The sequence below is a fragment of the Oryx dammah genome, unplaced genomic scaffold, assembly GCF_014754425.2.
Source record: "Oryx dammah isolate SB20612 unplaced genomic scaffold, SCBI_Odam_1.1 HiC_scaffold_19, whole genome shotgun sequence".
Lineage (NCBI taxonomy): Eukaryota > Metazoa > Chordata > Mammalia > Artiodactyla > Bovidae > Oryx > Oryx dammah.
The window spans coordinates 5,588,676-5,608,732 of NW_024070203.1; the positions used below are offsets into that span (position 1 = coordinate 5,588,676).

A 20,057-nucleotide genomic window follows, 5' to 3' on the forward strand; every position below is an offset into this window, starting at 1 on the left:
TTATGTTAATGAACTTCATGCAGAGATACAGAAGAACATTATGTTGGAAACACAAAAACTAACTCAAAAACCAACTCAGTATTGTTGGCAGGAGTACATCTTAGCCTACAGCACAAGAAAACTTAAAGCAAAATCCAAACTAGTGTTGCAACAAATATGCTTTGTTTGCCATTCAACAAGCTTGGTCTTAATGGCAAAGACAATTCTAAAATTGGATGAGTACTTAAACTGTACTATGGAAAAAAAAAATGATGCCGTTCTAGAAGTTTCCCATAACAAACAGGCTGTTGAGGAGTTACTGAACTTATTTTCCTATCCAGGACAATTCTCTACTTGCCCGGCATTTTCAGGCAATAATTCCACAAAATTAAGTATGGCCTTCCCCCTTCTAATAACAGAACTCCAAACAAAACTTAAACCATGTCTTCTTTGCATGCTATAGTCAATGTGCTTTCATTATGCTTAATGTACTTTTAATAGTCTCCTATGGCAAGATTGTGTTATTAAGTGTGGGAATAAAAGATCCATGCTGCAACCTTGAATTGGCTATAGTGTCTTTTAGCCAACGGCTCAAATCACTTCACACACATTCTTACTCACTCTCTCCTTGAGGTGCATTATGTTTGTTGAGGACACTGAAGGGCAGAATGACTAAGGAATTGGGGTCACTTCCAGAGCTCGCACTGCACACAGCTTGGATTCTTCCCCAAAAGGAGGGAGCATGCCCCGCTCCAGACCAGGAATCCTCCAAGGTAGCTGTACCAGCTTCTCAGGCCCATAAGTGATCCCAAGCTCACTTGGTATTCCTTCATGGAATTGCCTCCCTTACCTGGACGCCATCAGAGGCAGGGATGTAACTTGCCCTTTTAAAGGTGTCCGTCACATTCCTGAGGATTTCAACCGACATCAGAAGATCGCCTGCATAGAAGTTTTTCCTCTGAGTTAAATCCAGCAGTGTCTTGGTGACCTGGGACATCCCATCACCCGCCAGCATTCTCTGCCCCTTTGCAAGGTGTTCTTTGATCTGTGATGGTCAACAGAACAGAATAAACATCAGAATCTTCATTACTGTTTCTCCACATAGCTTCATCAGACAAATGTGTTTAAAACTACAGAGATGACTTTCCAATAGCACTGCAAAACTTGGGAAGGTTTCAAAACTAAGTTGCATGTTTCCCATCCTAGCAAGGATAAACTGCCAGAATCTGTGTCCACATTTTGGCAGGCTTGATGGACTTGCCTTTTCTAGTTTTCAGAAAACATAATTTAGCGTTTTGCAGGAAGCATGTATTAATTTACGGTTTTAACTGAAAGAAAAATAAAAAAATAGCTTTGCACATGGTAAACACGGGAGGTTGTTCAGTGAGGTGTGAGCAGAGATGGGAGACTATAAACACGTCAAAATATCCTTTTGTATTTAAGAAGCTGAGTTTAATGATTTTTGCCTTACTTCTGAAAGTAAACACATCTCTATGTAGCAGCAAAAAAAGTTTTCACAATGACATTTAGCTTAAGACAGACATTTAGGTAAACTTTAGAGGTCTACTATGATGAACATGACTGAACACTAGATTAAGTTAGCTTTATTTTAAAAAGGAATAAACAACAACAAAATAAAAATCTCTCAGCTAGGTTTTTAGCAGCGGAATGAATCATTGAGAGGCAAGACTTAAATTAGCTTGATGACCAGAGAAACACACTGTCAGTTTTCATATTTGTTTATCATCCAGTCCAAGGGAAGAAAAGCATCTTATCACATGGAAGAATGTTACAGTAAAAGCAGGTAAACTCATAGCAAGGATACACTATATGTTTACTTAATAGAAGGTTAATCTTTATCATCCCATTGCTAAATTTGTGATAACATTAACTTATCAAAAGATCATGAAATACTTAGGAACTAACACACCAGAGAAAGACTGGCCTAGAAAGGTTCAAGTGTAATACTATAACCATCAATTTCCCCTTAAGAAAAGTGTTAACAAATTCTTTGAGGTACAGCAATCAATCTGAATTAATCTCGGAGTTAGGAATTTTCTTTAAAACGTATTTTTAAACGTGCTTCCTTGACACTTCAGACAGTTAAATAGTCCTTAGTCTCTAAAACTCTAAATATATTTTGGGAAAATAAAAATCTTCAGAGACGTGTTCTGTTATTTGTGTTACATTAAAAATATAACATGTTAATGGAGTTTATTTCTGTCCATTTTCTAATTCCTCTCCTGGTCTCCCCTCAGTGCCAGCCATCAACACCTGACCCAGAGAATGGATGGTCCAGCAATGATCCAGCGGTTGCTTACCTCTGTGGTCTCAATACTCGTCACTATGGAGTGATACTTAATCTAAGATGCAGACACTGTGTTGGCCAATCAGAAAGAATGCTGATCCCCCAGCAGAAGCAGGCTGGGGTCCTATGATGATGTGTGCTACCTGGTTGAACTCCAGGCCTGCCTCTAAACTAGTGATAACTCAGGTTACGTGTACCATAATGTCATATCGTCTGCACTGGATATGCCACCCATTCCTCTCTCTATTTTTTTACCACTCAGGTAGTCCTGGTTCTTCTAAATATCTAAACTGAATTAATCAGCTCCTTCTGTGTGTTCTTAACTCATACATCCATCAGCTACTCTATCACGCTGAATTAAATATAATCATTTGCTTATATGTCTTCTGTCCCAGGAGTCTTTCTGAGCTTTAAGGGTAGGTTTTCTGCCTTGTTCATAGCCTTAGAATATAGCACAATAAAAGTATGCTAGAGTGAACTCAGCTATGATATTCCGACTATATCTTTATGATGGAATGCGATGAAATGGGCTTTGAAGCCAGGGTTGCCTAGGTTTTTATTTAAATATTTCAACTTACTATTTATATAATTGAAATCATCAGAGACGGTTTGTCATGTCTCTTCTCAGCCTTGAAAAATATGCCTATATGGTTTCAAGTTTTAATATATATATATATATATTTAATTAAAATAAACCCACACAAGCCTACATAGTCAGCACAGCTACAGCATACAGAAAAGCTCCCAGTTCATCGTGATCTGTGTGCCCTAAGTGATCTAGTTCCTGGAGACTCTGACATTTTTCCTCTGATTCACTGTGTTCTGGTCACTCTGGTCTTTTTCATCTTCCTCAATTTTAAATACATGCTTATCTCGGGATCTTTGCCCTGCTTTTGCTTTTGTCTGGAATAGTCTTCCCACAGAGATCCACATGTGTTCCTGTCATTTCCTCACAGAAGTCTTACCTGACTTCCTATCTAAAACGCATCCTTGTCATTCTCAATTATCTTACCCTTTTATTTATTTAGGTATTAATTTAGCTTTTCAAAAAATATCTTACCTTCTTTGTGCTTAACCTTACCTAACATTGTGCATCTATCTTATGTCTCATTTATTTTTCTGCTCCCCACATTAGAACAGAAGCCATGTGAAAGAAGAGATTTTTGTATATTATGTTTACAGTTATACTCTCAGTACCTAGTGGACTTAATATGTTGGACAAATTAGTAAATGAATTATTGAATGATTCCTTCTAAGCTCATTAAGTTCTTGGATTAAGTTGTTGTTGTTCAATCGCTAAGTCATGTCTGACTCTTTGTGACCCCATGGACTGTAGCATGCCAGGCTTCTCTGTCTTCTCCCATCTCCAGAAGTTTCCTCATATTCATGCCCATTGAGTCCAGGAGGCTATCTAACCATCTCATCCTCTGCTGCCCCCTTCTCCTTTTACCTTCAATTTTTCCCAGCATCACGTTTTCTTTTTTTTCCAATGAGTTGGCTCTTCACATCAGGTGGCAAAAGTACTGGAGCTTCAGCTTTAGTATCAGTCCTTTCAATGAATATTCAGGGTTGTTTTCCTTTATGATTGACAAGTTTGATCTCCTTACAGTCCCAGGAACTCTTAAGAGTCTCCAGCATCACAATTCAAAAGCATCAATTCTTTGGCACTCAGCCTTCTTTAAGGTCTAATTCTCACGTCCGTACATGACTACAGAAAAACCATAGCTTTGACTAGTCGGACCTTCTTTGGCAAAGGGATATCTCTGTTTTTTAATATGCTGTCTAGGTTTGTCACAGCTTTCCTTCCAAGCAACAAGTGTCTTTTAATTTCTGTGGGATTAAGTTAGGCACACTTGGAAAGTTTTTCGAAGCTGTCTCAGAGCAAAGTCCCTAGAAAACACTGATATCAGGTAAAATAAAATAAATAAACTCCCTGACCTGCAGAGACAGTGCAGCTCCTGGACTCAAAAGTATCTGATTCAGTAGGTAGAGTGTGAAATGGTGAAGAAAAATGAAGTTAATAAAATCTACCCTAAATAATTTTGCAGACCTCAGTTCTCAGTTTGTTGCTCGTAGTACAAATCACAGCTGAGATGCTCAAAGCCAAGGAACACTTAGACAGTTCTCCACTAGGAACATGGTGCAGCAATGCTTGCTAAGGTAAACATCTGACTATTCAACTCAGCTGCCCATCTATTATTTTGTCAATCCCCTCCTATGCCCTGGAGGAGGAAATGGCAACCCACCCCAGTATTCTTGCCTGGAAAGCTACAGTCATGGAGGAGCCTGGTGGACTATGGTCCGTGGAGGCACAAAGAGTCAGACATGGCTGAGCATGAGCAGCTATACTGGTGAGGGTCTGATTCATATGGACATAATGCATCCTTCCCCTCAGACAAAAGCATCACAACATTGACTTGAATCTTGAGGAATGCACCATTCAGACACGTTTTCTGTTTGCAATAAAAATAATACAGAGAGCTTCAGATGTCTCAACTAATCAGAGCTAGGAAAGGCAGACTTTCATGTCTGGGTCAGCACCAAATTTGGCCCAGTTAGTAGAAATTAGTCATTGCCAGCTGACAGCTGCTTAGCAGGCTTATGTAGAATGAGCTGTTCTCAGTCCTGATCTTTGAGACAGATGACCAGACCACAAACCAGTTCTCACAACTGGTACTAATTAGCATCCTTCCTGGCATTGTCTATATATGGAAGGTGCTCAGGACAAATACCTTGTAATATTTGTACACAGTAGCATAGGCTACTGGGAGCATTTGGGTAAGACACATTAAGAATGTATTTAGGTGAAAAACAATGACAGTTTCTTGAACTTCCTTCCGAAACACAAGAGTTCCTACCTTGGGCCTACCCTTTCACCACTTTTTTCCAGAATGATGAATCCATGTTTATCTCCTGGACTCCTTTTGTCTTTTCTGGATCATGAGGAAATAGAGTTCAAAGTGGGTTTGCTCATCTCATCTTTCTCTGTTTCATACTGTTCCTCACTATCATCTTCTGTTCTCATCTCCATGATATAACCCTTTGGTTAAACCTCAATGATTCTGAATCCCACCCATTCTTCAGTCTTCATTCTTTTCCAGTCTTTCCTTGTCTTAAAATATAGCCTGACTTTGGTACCTTATTTATATACCAATACCTTATCTTGTTTGGAGAAAGGCATGGCAACCTACTCCAGTATTCTTGCCTGGAGAATCTCATGGACAGAGGAATTTGGTGGGCTATAGTCCATAGGGTCACAAGAGTCAAACATAACTGACAAACACACACACATACACCCCTCATCTTGCTATTTCCTTTCAACTAATCTTCTTTGTTTGTCTTCAAAATCAAAATCACAAGTTTAAAAACGGACACAGCGACTGTTTTCCCTTATCTTCAATTTCTAATTTCTGTAAATACTAGCTATGTTATGTTTCTCATATCCATCCTTTTTACCTGTGAGCAAGATGGAATCTGGTACAGGCTTCAAGACCTATCATCACACTCTTAACACTACTCTCCTGACTGGTTTAACTGAGTGAGTCTTTCCCCAAGCTAATTATCCTACCTTTCACATCTTTGAACAAGTTGCTCCTCTTCTGGGGGGAAAAAAAGTCCACCAAAAAAATCCATCCATTTTCATATTAAATCAAATATGCCCTTTATTATTTAACTTACAAGGCCAAACAAATATAATCCTAACTGACAATTCCAATCTTTTATCTATCTCATTTTATTCATCCAACCCTATTCTCCTATTATTTCTATCCAGTGAGTTATCATTTCAGTCTTTCCATCTTTATTGCTCATTAATAATTCAATCCCCTTTAATTTTGAACTCTTCATACTAGTCTTTACTTTTATTATTGTTGATTTTTAAAACCAGCAATACATTTAATCTATTTATTCACTACTGCTTCTCAACCATTGATTCTTAAATTCTCTTTTTCTTTCAGAGCATATTTTCCTTTTTTCTAATCTTTTAGTAAGGTTCTATGAATGGTAACTTGTTCAATCTCTGATGTACTTTGTATAAAAATTATACTCATTTTTAATTGATCTTTTATGTGAGAATGTTTTTATTTCCCTTTTAGCATTTTTACAATGTGATTCCGTGTCTCTCTTGTTGCAAGTTACACAGTTGATCTTTTGTAGATTACCAGTCTTTTCTTAGTGGTAGTTTTTAGTATTTTTCATTTTGTTTTTAGTACAATGCAGATTAAGTTACTATGGACTTGCATATATTTATTCACAATTCTTTTAAATCTGAATATATTATCTGTCTTCCACATTGGAAAATTCTTAAGTACTAATTCGTAACGCAATCTCTATGTACTCTACTTCTGGACTACATTTCCGTTATATTGTATACATTTCTATTAAATGTACACTAAACTGTCTCATTTTACTCTTATTTTTCTAAGTTCTCTATTACTATTTTCATTTCTGTATCTATTCTGGCTTCTGAGTGATCTTTTCCCAAACTAACTTCTGATCACTAATTCTTTCTTCAACTATATCTAACTGGTTCTTTATTCTGCTCATTAGTTTCAATGACATTATTTTCCACTCATAGAAGTTCTAGATCATTGTTTCACAGTGCTGCATTTTTTAACTGTGTCTTCTGTTCTTTTATTGCTCGAATTATTTTCAACAAATACATCATCATTTCTTTCATATTTTCTAATATTTCTACTTGCGTCACTAATTCCCTTGGTTCTTGTGTTTGCTAACTCTCCCTCATGATATTTGAAATTATTGTCAACTCATATTCATTGAGGTGTGTTTATCCTTTGGGACCCTCATGCTGTTGGTTTGTGAAAGAGTTGTTAGGGACTAGCTTTGAGTGTGTTTCTCTGAGGGTGAGGACCTCAGGCAATTCAATTATACTGTATCACTTTATGTTAGTCTCCATGTTAATTCCTTCTATTTATAGTTCAGCTAGCCTTTCAGTTTCTGAAAGGTAATTTCTTCCCTCTTTTTCCTAAAATCTTGTATAAACTTAATTTTTTTAGACCCATCATAGATCTACAGAGTTTGTTTCATCCATGAAGCCAGAGCAGTCAAGATAGTGCCGGCTTGTTGCAGGGAGCTTGATTCAGCTTGTTCCACGACTTAGCCTTGTGCAGGCCAGCTTGCTCCATGACTCATGTGGAAGGTGTTCTTGTCACCAGATCTAACAAAGCTTTAGAAACTCAACCTCCAGTACCCAGGATTCATGTATAATCAGAAACCCTCCCAGGCTGCTGTGGTATCAACTTCCCCCTATGATTCTCGCATTCATTTCCTCTTTTCCTTCACTCCTGATATCTAAATATTTGTCTTTCTTTTGAGCTTAGCTATCATGCACCTTTTAAAAATAGTCTTGATGTAGTTTATGCAGAATCTCAGCATGATCAGTGAAGTATTATGTTGGTCCACCCCACTGTTCCTCTACTGCCGCGGGTCCCTAATGCCAAACAGAATGAACTACTCACCATTCCCAAAGAAAGCCCTGCTGTTACTCCCTGAATTATGCACCTCTATGACTTTAAGTGTTTTCCCCAAATCCTTTTGTTAAATTGTTATCTTTCTTTTCTCCTTCCTGAATTCTTTTCAGATAACTGCAATCATGATATGATCTGTACCTTCAAACCTGATAGAAGTAATCTTGCTCTATCTTACAATATTATAGTGTTTGTGTTCTTGTCTTATCAATTCTATTAGACTGTCAACTCTAAAGGGCCTGTAGTTTCTTTTTCAATTTGTTTATCCTGTAATTTCCAGCACATTGTCTGAGGCACAAAGGTATCTTCTCAAAGTGCTTGTTAAATGAAACCAAAACCATAGAAGAATTTTTTTTTTCCTTCTGTAACTGTGATCTTCAAAAGTAGACAATGCAAAAACATAGCTGTCCATGATTATTCAAAACAAAGAAGTATGTGATAATTAGGGAACATTTACATTTCCTGACAGAACTGCCTTTTAAGAGCTATCCAATTAATATAAATAGGCAAATTTTAAATTTCTACAGTTTTTAAATTTCTACAGTTGGAAACCTTTTGAAAAATCATAGCAACAATTACCACAAAACATAATAGCATTTATTAAGTGCCTATTTTATGGCAAACATGGGACTAAGCGTTTTACCTGATTTATCTCATTTGAGTTTTAAAACAATTAGAGGTGCTGTAATTACCCACATGTAACAGATGAAGAAACAGAGACATGCTGTGGTGAGATGCCTTCCTCAGGAACACACAGCTCTTAAACTGTCCTGAGATTTGAGCTCAGGCAGTTGGAGTCCGGAGTCCATACACTTAACCATTACACATTTAACTCAGGTTTTACAAAACACTTTTGTTAGAAACTGTCAAAATGCTTTAATAGTTAGAAGTCATCCTCAAACATGCTTGTTTTGACACTAAATCTTTTTCACATGAAAAAAGAATATAAAAATAAAGAGGCTTTGCAAGCAACTTTCCAGACTGCTGAGATGCTGCCAATTATTAAGTAGTGGTCGTTAATTTGAAATGCAGTGTGGAGGTGTTCCTAAAGTCATTTACCAATCTATAGAAAAGACTTTATAGATATTGGAGTGGCAGCTGCATGGTGCTGGAGCAGCAGCTGCGAGGAACAGGAGTGACTTTGAGGAGATACCCCATATCCAAGGGCAAAGGAGAAGCCCTAGCAAGATGGTAGGAGGGGCAAAATCACATTTAGAATCAAACCGCATACCTGCCAGAGATGCTCAAAGGGCTCAAACATAGCTTGTATGCACCAGGACCCAGAGATCCCAGAGAGACTGAAACAGAACTGTGTCTGAGTGTCTCTTGAGGAGGTACAGGTCAGCAGTGGCCTGCTGCAGGGGCAGGGGCTCTGGGTGCAGCAGACGTGGGTATGGCATAAGCCCTCTTGGAGGAGGTCACCTTAACCTCGCCATAGAGACACCAGAACTTACATAGGCCTGGGAAACAGACTCTTGGAGGGCACAAACAGAACCTTGTGCACCAGGACCCAGGAGAAAGGAGCAGTGACCCCACAAGAGACTGACCCAGACTTGCCTGTGAGTGTCCAGGAGTCTCCAGTGGAGGCGTGGGTCTGCGGTGGCCTGCTAACGAGTTGGGGGCACTGACTGGGACCTTCTGAAGGAGGTCAACATTATCCTCATTACCTCCACCATAGTTTGGCCTTAGGTCAAATGGAGGGAACATAGCCCCACCCTTCAACATAAAATTGGATTAAAGATTTTCTCAGCATGGATCCACCCCTTAGAATAAGACCCAATTTTCCCCTCAATCAGTCCCTCCCATTAGAAGCTTCCATAAGTCTCTTATCCTCCTCCATCAGAGGGCAGACAGAATGAACCACAATCACAGAAAACTAACCAATCTGATCACATGGACCACAGCCTTGTCTAACTCAGTGAACCGTGCAATGTAGGGCCACCCAAGACTGAAGGTCATGGTGGAGAGTTCTGACAAAACGTGGTCCACTGGAGAAGGGAATGGCAAACCACTTCATTACTCTTGCCTTGAGAACCCCATGAATGGTATGAAAAGGCAAAAAGATAGGACATTGAAAGATCAACTGCCCAGGTCGGTAGGTGCCCAATATGCTACTGGAGATCAGTGGAGAAACAACTCCAGAAAGAATGAAGAGACAGAGCCAAAGCAAAATCAACACCCAGTTGTGATTGGGACTGGTGATGGAAGCAAGGTCTGATGCTGTAAAGAGCAATATTGCATAGGAACCTGGAAGGTTAGGTCCATGAATTAAGCCAAATTGGAAGTGGTCAAACAGGAGATGGCAAAAGTGAACATCGACATTCTAGGAATCAGAGAACTAAGATGGACTAGAATGGGTGAATTTAACTCAGATGATCATTATATCTACTACTGTGGGCAGGAATCCCTTAGAAGAAATGGAGTAGCCATCATAGTCAACAAAAGAGTCTGAAATGCAGTACTTGGATGCAGTCTCAAAAATGACAAAATGATCTCTGTTCTTTTCCACGGCAAATCATTTTATATCAAAGTAATACAAGTCTATGCCTCGACAAGTAATGCTGAAGAAGCTGAATTTGAACAGTCCTATGAAAACTTACAGGCTTTCTAGAAGAAATACCCAAAAAGATTTCCTTTTCATTACTGGGGACTGGAATGTAAAAGTAGGAAGTCAAGAAATACCTGGAGTAACAGGCAAATTAGGCCTTGGAGTACAGAATGAAGCATGCAAAGGCTAATAGAGTTTTGCCAAGAGAATGCACTGGTCATAGCAAACACCCTTTTCCAACAACACAAGAGAAGACTCTACACATGGACATCACCAGATGGTCAATACTGAAATCAGACTGATTATATTCTTTGCAGCCAAAGATGGAGAAGCTCTATACAGTCAGCAAAAACAAGACCGGGAGCTGACTGTGGCTCAGATCGTGAACTCCTTATTGCCAAATTCAGACTTAAATTGAAGAAAGAAGGGAAAACCACTAGACCATTCACGTATGTCCTTAATCAAACCCCTTACGATTATAGAGTGGAAGTGGCAAATAGATTCAAGGGATTAGATGTGATAGACAGAGTGCCTGAAGAACTATCGATCGAGGTTCGTGACACTGTACAGGAGGCAGTGATCAAGACCATCCCCAAGAAAAAGAAATTTATAAAGGCAAAATGGCTGTCTGAGGAGGCCTTAAACACTGCAGAGAAAAGAAGAGACAGGAAAGGCAAAGGAGAAAAGGAAAGATATACCCATTTGAATGCAGAGTTCCAAAGAATAGCAAGGGGAGATAAAGCCTTCCTCAGTGAGCAATGCGAAGAAATAGAGGAAAAGAACAGAATGGGAAAGACTAGAGATCTCTTCAAGAAAATTAGAGATACCAAGGGAAAATTTCACGCAAAGATGGGCTCAATAAAGGACAGAAATGGTATGGACCTAACAGAAGCAGAAGATATTAAGAAGAGGTGGCAAGAATACACACAAGAACTATACAAAAAAGAACTTAATGACCCAGATAATCGTTGGGTCATTGTGATTCTGTGTGGTTGGTGTGATTACTAACCTAGAGCCAGACATACGGGAATGTGAAGTCAAGTGGGCCTTAGGAAGCATCACTATGAACAAAGCAAGTGGAGGTGATGGAATTCCAGTTGAGCTGTTTCAGATCATAAAAGATGATGCTCTGAAAGTGCTGCACTCAATATGCCAGCAAAATTGGAAAACTCAGCAGTGGCCACAGGACTGGAAAAGGTCAGTTTTCATTCCATTCCCAAAGAAAGGCAATGCCAGAGAATGCTCAAACTACCACACAATTGCACTCATCTCACACGCTAGTAAAGTAATGCTCAAAATTCTCCAAGCCAGGCTTCAACAGTACATGAACTGTGAACTTCCAGATGTTCAAGCTGGATTTAGAAAAGGCAGAGGAAACAGAGAACAAATTGCCAATTTCCGTTGGATCATCGAACAAGCAATAGAATTCCAGAAAAACAACAACTTCTGCTTTATTGGCTATGCCAAAGCTTTTGTGTGGACCACAGAAACTCTAGAAAATTCTTCAAGAGATGGGACTACTAGACCACCTGACTTGCCTCCTGAGAAATCTGTACACAGGTCACAAAGCAACAGTTAGAACTGGACATGGAACAGACTGGTTCCAAAAAGGAGTATGTCAAGGCTGTATATTGTCACCCTGCTTATTTAACTTATATGCAGAGTACAACATGAGGAATGCTGGACTGGATGAAGCACAAGCTGGAATCAAGATTACTGGGAGAAATATCAATAACCTCAGATATGCAGATGATACCACCCTCATGGCAGAAAGTGAAGAAGAACTAAAGAGCCTCTTGATGAAAGTGAAAGAAGAGAGTGAAAAAATTGGCTTAAAATTCAACATTCAGAGAATGAAGACCATGGCATCCGGTCCCATCACTTCATGGCAAATAGATGGGGAAACAATGGAAACATTGAGAGACTTTATTTTGGGGGGTGCCAAAATCATTGCAGATGGTGACTGCAACCATGAAATTAAAAGACATTTACTCCTTGGAAGGAAAGTTATGATCAACCTAGACAGCATTTTTTAAAGTAGAGATATTAATTTGACAACAAAGGTTTGTCTAGTCAAGGCTATAGTTTTACCAGTAGTCATGTATGGATGTGAGCATTGGACTATAAAGAAAGGTGAACACTGAAGAATTGATGCTCTTGAACTGTGGAGTTGGAGAAGACTCTTGAGAGTCCCTTGGATTGTAAGGAGATCCAAGCAGCCCATGCTAAAGGAGATCAGTCCTGACTATTCATTGGAAGGACTGATGCTGAAGCTGAAAGTCCAATACTTTGGCCACCTGATTTGAAGAACTGACTCATTTGAAAAGACCCTGATGCTGGGAAAGATTGAAGGTGGTATTAGAAGGGGCATCAGAGGATAAGATGGTTGGATGGCATCACCGACTCAATGGACATGAGTTTGGATAAACTCCGGGAGTTGGTGATGGACAGGGAGGCCTGGCATGCTATAGTCCATGGGGTCACAAAGAGTCGGACATGACTGAGCAATTGATCTCAACTCAACTCATAAAAGATGTTGTCTGTAGTTTTATTCAAGTGGAGAGAAAAAGCCCCCATGGGTACATGAAGGCTTCTATTTCCCTTGGGCTGTATTTTTCAATTCTCTTCATTTAGTCACAGAAGTAGTTTACAAACAGTTATAATTTTAACATTTCTTGTAAAGTTACAATTATCACTGTTTATATCTGCACATGTTGCAGTACTTTGTGTGCATTTTTGCTCCAAAGGACAATCCTTAAAAGTTTCTGTGTCATTCACATTTAATAGTGTTGACAAGAGCAGCAGTGAAGGGCAATTATACAAACAAAAAACCTGAAGTCTAAAGACAGTAGCTTTTTATAGTTTTGGATTAAGCTTCCTTGCTATTTATGTAGAGAGATGTGGTGAGGGTCATGGTTTAAGGAGTAGCTCTGTTCCTGAAATAACCTTATTCTTTTCACATTATGCCTCCTACTGCCAGTCACAGTTGCCTCTATTGTGTGAATCCTAAAAAAAGGTTTATCGTAGTCACTCTGTGCAAATGACACACTTTAAAATCATATATTTATATATTATTTTCAGCATCAACTCCTACAGTCCATCTGTAAGGTATATTAAAGGTTTTTGCACCTCTAAGTGGCTTCATTAAAACATAATTATAGAAGAAACTTCTTTTCCTAAAGCATTGGTCTAAATATGTACTTTTTGCTTCAGTTCATAACTGCCCACTTTTAAGACAAAAATCACTCCCTAGATGATGGTCTTAAATGGTTTACAGATCTATCTGATGTCTCCATGAAAGACAGAGATCATCCTGTGTGAAAAAGAGGGCATCTCTTTTGTTTTAGCTACATGAATACTTCTTAAGTTGCTCTATATTTGATATAAAAACACATATTCATCTTAGGGCTAGGAGTTCAAATTTGAAGAGAAAATTGTTTAATGACAACATGATGGGTAGATTTAGCTAAATACTCCCTGCATAAATTAAAAATGTACTGCCCAGAATCCAGGATGGACAGCATTTGACCACAGTGCATCAAGTACCCCAATTTCTTGCCCCGGGAATTTCTTAAGTGATAGAGATGCCATGCATTTGAAGATTGCAAAGTGCTATTATGAGAACAAACTGAGTCTTGAAAACGGAGCCAGGTTTATATCCACAGCCTCAGTTCACTTCAGTTCAGTCATTCAGTCGTGTCCAACTCTTTGTGACCCCATGAACCACAGCATGCCAGGCCTCCCTGTCTATCACCAATTCCCGGAGTTCACTCAGACTCACGTCCATCAAGTCAGTGATGCCATCCAGCCATCTCATCCTCTGTCGTCCCCTTCTCCTCCTGCCCCCAATCCCTCCCAGCATCAAAGTCTTTTCCAATGAGTCAACTCTTCGCATGAGGTGGACTAAGTAGTGGAGTTTCAGCTTTAGCATCATTCCTTCCAAAGAACACCCAGGACTGATCTCCTTTAGAATGGACTGGTTGGATCTCCTTGCAGTCCAAGGGACTCTCAAGAGTCTTCTCCAACACCACAGTTCAAATACATCAATTCTTCGGTGCTCAGCCTTCTTCACAGTCCAACTCTCACATCCATACATGACCACTGGAAAAACCATAGCCTTGACTAGATGGACCTTTGTTGGCAAAGTAATGTCTCTGCTTTTTAATACGCTGTCTAGGTTGGTCATAACTTTCCTTCCAAGGAGTAAGTGTCTTTTAATTTCATGGCTGCAGGCACCATCTGCAGTGATTTTGGAGCCCACCAAAATAAAGTCTGACACTGTTTCCACTGTTTCCCCATCTATTTGCCATGAAGTGATGAGACCAGATGCCATGATCTTCATTTTCTGAATGTTGAGCTTTAAGCCAACTTTTTCACTCTCCTCTTTCACTTTCATCAAGAGGCTTTTATTACTCTGTAAAACCTGGACATTTACAAAGTAAGAATAAGAGTACAATAAACTTATCTCCTTGTAAAAATAAACAAATAGAAATAATCTTAATTTCTAGTCAAAATGAAGAAGCACCATTCCTGGGCAAAGGCCTTTGGTAGGTGGAATTTCCTAACACCAAACAAATCTAGAATGATTATTATATTCTGAGCCAGCATTAGGCCCTGTGCATGAGCTCAAAGCACTTTAGTGGTCGCAGGCAGGAATCCAGACTTTCAGAGACCTGCCCAATGGGACGCAGGGCAGTAACTGATCTTCCTTCCTGGAGGCTTTTTCAATTCTGTTTCTGTTACTGGAGTTTTGTAGTTCTAGAGACACTGCATCAGTCAGAATGGGACAGGTTATTCTATGACAACAACTCCAAAATCTTAGTGCCTAAAAGCAAAGCGATCTATTTCTCAGTCACACTACTCAGATCATCAGGGAGGCTCTGTTTATCCTAGTCACTCCAGTGCTTGGCATAACAGAGGATGAAGGAGTTTGCACTGGCAAGGACATTCTCAGGCCTGGAATAACAGAGGTCACCTCCACATACAAGCAGCGGCTGGAACTAGTCACATGCGTATGCCTAACTTCAAGGTAGTGAAGAAGCATGATCCTTCCCTGTGCCCAGCAGAGGAGACTTAGGGATTACTTCACATAGCATGTCTTATGATGGTACAGAGCCAGCCAGCACTCACTTAATTTCTCTGCATTCATCTACCAAAACTGCAACCCTAGGCAAAATCTACCACAGTGCATCTTAAATTTTAATGTGTATATGAATCACAAAGGCAAATTTTTAAGTGCAGGTCTGGGACAAGGTCTAAGGGTCTGTATTTCTAACAAGCTCCCAGGTGCTGCTTCTACTTACAGTTTTGGGAAAACATGTTAGTTCTACCACAAGCATTCACTACGCTCACATCCAAGAAACTCAACTTTGCTAGAGAAAAGTCATGTCTGTTCTGGCCAGCTGTACCCTGAGTTCTTCATGTAACCTGTGGTAACCCCTAAGCTTACCCGCTTCAAGCTATCCATAATGTTTATTACCCTGCCTTCTCGTTTCAGAAAAGGACACAGCAACAGTCGCATGTGCTCACTCAGCCTTAATAAAGGGCACTGTCCTCGCTCTTCTGTAATTTGCAGTGAGCTCCACAGCCTGACGTCCTGCCCCTTCAGCCTATCTTCAAGAGCCCTATGACCCTCTTTCATTATTGAATCACATCCCTCCTTACTGTCAAAGGCTTCCACTGCCCTTAGAATAAAATCCATACTCTCAGCAAAGGTCTCTAAGGCACAGAAAAAAAAAGTAATTTTTTCCTTACCTAGTTCTCCAACTTCATCTCATGGCACTCTCTTCTTGGTCACTACCTCTGGCTACTGGATCAAGTTCTGCTTCCTGAAAGACCTCAAGGTTTTTGCATGTGCTATTCTCAACAGAGGGCTGCCCAGATGGCACATTGGTAATGAATCCACCTGCCAATGCAGGAGAGGGAAGAGATGCAGGTTCGACCCCTGGGTCAGGAAGATGCCCTGGAATAGGAGACTGGAACTCCAGTATCGTCTAGAAAATTCCATGGGCACTCTCCTCAGTAGAATGTACACTCTCCTCAGTAGAATGTACACTCATGCCCTGAAAAACTCATTCTCTGCACTCCTAGTATGTCTGAATCTATCTCATCTTTCAAGTCACAGTTGTAATGTCATTTTCTCAAAGATACATAACACCTTTCTTATCTCAATCAGTCCCCAAACTTTATTCCCTATGTTGGCACTTGGTTAAGCTCCTCTGACATATCACGGTTTGGAATTATTTTCTCTCTTTTCTGGTCTACTTTTTTTTTTCTTTTTGTATTTGTTGCATGTATCACACTCATGTTGCATCCTTATACTGTGCTGCACGTCGATAAAGTTCAGTGTGAATTTGTAGAATAACTTACTGGGCAGTTGAATGGATGGATGAACAATTAAATAATAGAGTAGGCTTTCTTTTACAATATTTTCCTTTGGCATCAGCCTAAACAGGCTGCTCTGTACAGGTTTACTGTACTAAATCATTCCATGGATAAATTTCAAGTCAGTAGATTTCAATCCCTAAAGACTAACTCTAATATTTCTTCATCAAGCCACTAAATTCATAACTGGGGAGAAGCTTCAAATTCTCCTGGGATTTATAGATATGATCAGTAAGTTTTTAGAAAAGAGGAAATAAAGTATAACTTTAGAAGTATTTAATTATACCTCTATTTAATACACTCCCTTACTATTTCCTAGGAAATACTATCATATGTGCCTAAAATATTTTTATATTTTATTAATATAATACAGTGACAAATTATTATTTTAGTAGAGTATAGAACATATACAGAGTATAGATTCCTGTAAGGCCAATGTATTTGCCACTATAACTAGAAAAAAATTAATGGATTATAAAAATCATTTTCTTTAGAGCTTCAGAAAGTTATGGAAGAGATAAGTTACATTTCCAGAAAGAAGAGATCCTTTTTGAGATAGGAAAACAATTTCAGCCAGTTTTCTCCCCGCTTTGGAATGTCTGCTAAATTTTGGCAAGAAATGAGGGGCAGGTGCAGCCCAGGCAGAGGCTCTCTAGGGTAGAAAGAGAAACTAATGCTTTTTGGTTGCTCAGGGCTGGAGAGCTATAATGGGAACTGGTGGGTCCCTAAAAAGTCTAACTGGGATTTTTCCCAGTGAAACATTTGCTGGATCTTTGGAATGTGTAGGAAGCTGAGGATACTCCTTTTACACTTTCAAAAGGTGGAGTGCACTTTTGCCATCCTTAAGTATGCCTTTTTTTCTAAATCTGAAGAAGGAGTCCAGCTTTAAGCAACCACTTGTCTCTCACGACATCTGATGCGTTTGAAGTTGCCTGGACAGAAAGCTTGGACCTTCTGAAGGGTAGAGCCGAATCTTCTACAGTTTCTCAGGGCTGATGGGATGGCCACACATAAGCTCTCTGTCTAAGGTGTATAACACACACAGCGGAGAAAGGAGACTAAGGGAATATAGTCTTAAGAAAACTGTGAAACTTCTTGACCCAGATCAATCCTCGGCTACATTAAAATTTCAGTTCCTCATTATATCTGAATAACCAAGGAAAACAGGAATGCTTTTGGTTGACCTCAATATCGTCCCCAAATTCTACATTTGTTTTACACAATGCCTGAGATTTAATAACAAATGATTAGATATGACAGATTACATAACTGATGAAATAAAACAAGTCCTTCACAGATTATCCAAATAATAGATTTTGCTAAGAAATGTAAAATGATTGGTTAAAATTTTTAAAAATAAAGAAAAGAAGAACAAAATAAAATCTGTCCATCCTTTGATGGAGAATTCTCATAGAATTGAAATGTTACAAAAGAAAAATAAAAAGCTTAAAATGTATACTATAGACCAGGAGTTGGTGAACTACATACAGCCTGTGGGCCAAAGCCAGCACACTGCCTGTTTTTGTAAGAGTTTTACTGGAACTCAGCCACATTCACTAATTGTCTATGGTTGTTCTTATGCTACAAAACCAGAGTTGAGTATTTAGAACAGAGACCATATGGAATACAAAGCCTAAAATATTCTCTATCTTGTCCATGAAATACACTGTAAACTTTGACATATGAATTGCTTAAAATAACAAGATTTAATTAACATCTTCCTTCTGATTTTTTTTTTCCAGTCAGCTCCCACAGGGCAGATACCATTCAATAAATGTTAGCTATTATCATTTGATGAACACTCAGGAAACTCATAATTTTATTCAAGACCTCATGTTAAAAATTTGGGGATTGTGAAGTTGATCTCAGAGAACAAAACCTTAACATGTGGCCTTGAATAAAATTAAGAGCCTTCTGTCCATTTTAAAGGTAGTAATGTTTTTCAACTTTTCCTTGGTATTATTGGATTACGCAAGAATTATCTGAGCTCTGGAAGTGAGGATTCTGACAAACTTGGCAGAAACTCGAAACTTCTTGAAACGTGGCCTCAAAAATAGAAAGGTAGTCACATGCTATGTCTTGAGTACTTAAAAGGAGAGAAATAATGTGAAGATCCATTTTTTATACATGTAAATAGAAATACATTTATATGGATGCCAAATTAATGTAATTAGTAATAATAGTAACATACAGTTACTGAGTGTATTCTGTAGACTGGTAATAACTCCATGTTATTGGCCTTGAGTGAACTTCCCATTGGTATTTTTTAAGAACTCCCACATGGTTGCAATGTTCAGCCATGATTTAAAAGCTATTAATCTAACTTCTCCCAGAATTACCCCCATTGTTTCCTGTGTTCCAGCCACATAATACTGCAAAAATAAAAATAAAATAAAACAACACTGGTAGAACAAATTATTGTTCTCTCAGGCTCACTCACCTTTATTTAAGTAGTGAATATTCAAAAATTAAAATCAGGCTAAATCATTGCTTTCTTCATGGGCTTTTTCCAGGAGAGATTTGTTACCCCCTTTCTATTTTCACATTTGAGGAATCAGTGGACTAAAATGGACCAGAATGGGCACATTTAATTCAGATGACCATTACATCTACTACTGTGGGGAAGAATCTCTTAGAAGAAATGGAGTAGCCCTCATAATCAACAAAACAGCCAAAAATGCAGTACTTGGGTACATTCTCAAAAATGACAGAATGATGTCTGTTTTCAAGGCAAACCATTCAATATCACAGTAATCCAAGTCTATGCCCCAAGCACTAATGCTGAAGAAGCTGAACGGTTCTAAGAAGATCTAAAAGACCTTCTAGAATTAATATCAAAAATGGATGTCCTTTTCATCATAGCAGACTGGATGTGAAAGCAGGAACCGAAGAGATTCCTGGACTAACAGGCAAGATTTTGGCCTTGGTAGCAAAATGAAGCAGGGCAAAGACACACAGAGTTTTGCCAAGAGAATGCACTGGTCATAGCAAAAACCCTCTTCCAACAACACAAGACTGTAAAAATGAACATCACCAGATGGTAAAAACCAAAATCAGACTGATTATATTCTTTGCAGCCAAAGATGGAGAAGCTCAAAACGTGAGCAAAAACAAGACCAGGAGCTGACTGTGGCTCAGACAATGAATTCCATATTGCCAAATTCAGACTTAAATTGAAGAAGGTAGTGTAAACCAGGAGACCATTCAGGTATGACCCAAATCAAATCCCTTATGATTATACAGTGGAAGTGACAAATAGATTCAAGGTATTAGATCTGATAGACAGACATGGAAGTTTGTGACATTGTACAGGAGGCAGTGACCAAAACCATCCCCAAAAGGAGAAATGCCA

The 20,057-nt window shown here is 39.0% G+C and overlaps 1 protein-coding gene across 1 annotated transcript in view; it reads right to left on the bottom strand.

Annotated features, from left to right (window-relative positions):
* Window positions 1-20,057, bottom strand: part of ADGRB3 (adhesion G protein-coupled receptor B3) — an 880,035-nt gene that overhangs the window by 465,312 nt on the left and 394,666 nt on the right. The window contains exon 11 of the mRNA XM_040261415.1: window positions 830-1,024. Within this exon, the coding sequence (XP_040117349.1) occupies window positions 830-1,024 (195 nt within the window). The remainder of the gene's footprint in view (window positions 1-829; window positions 1,025-20,057) is intronic.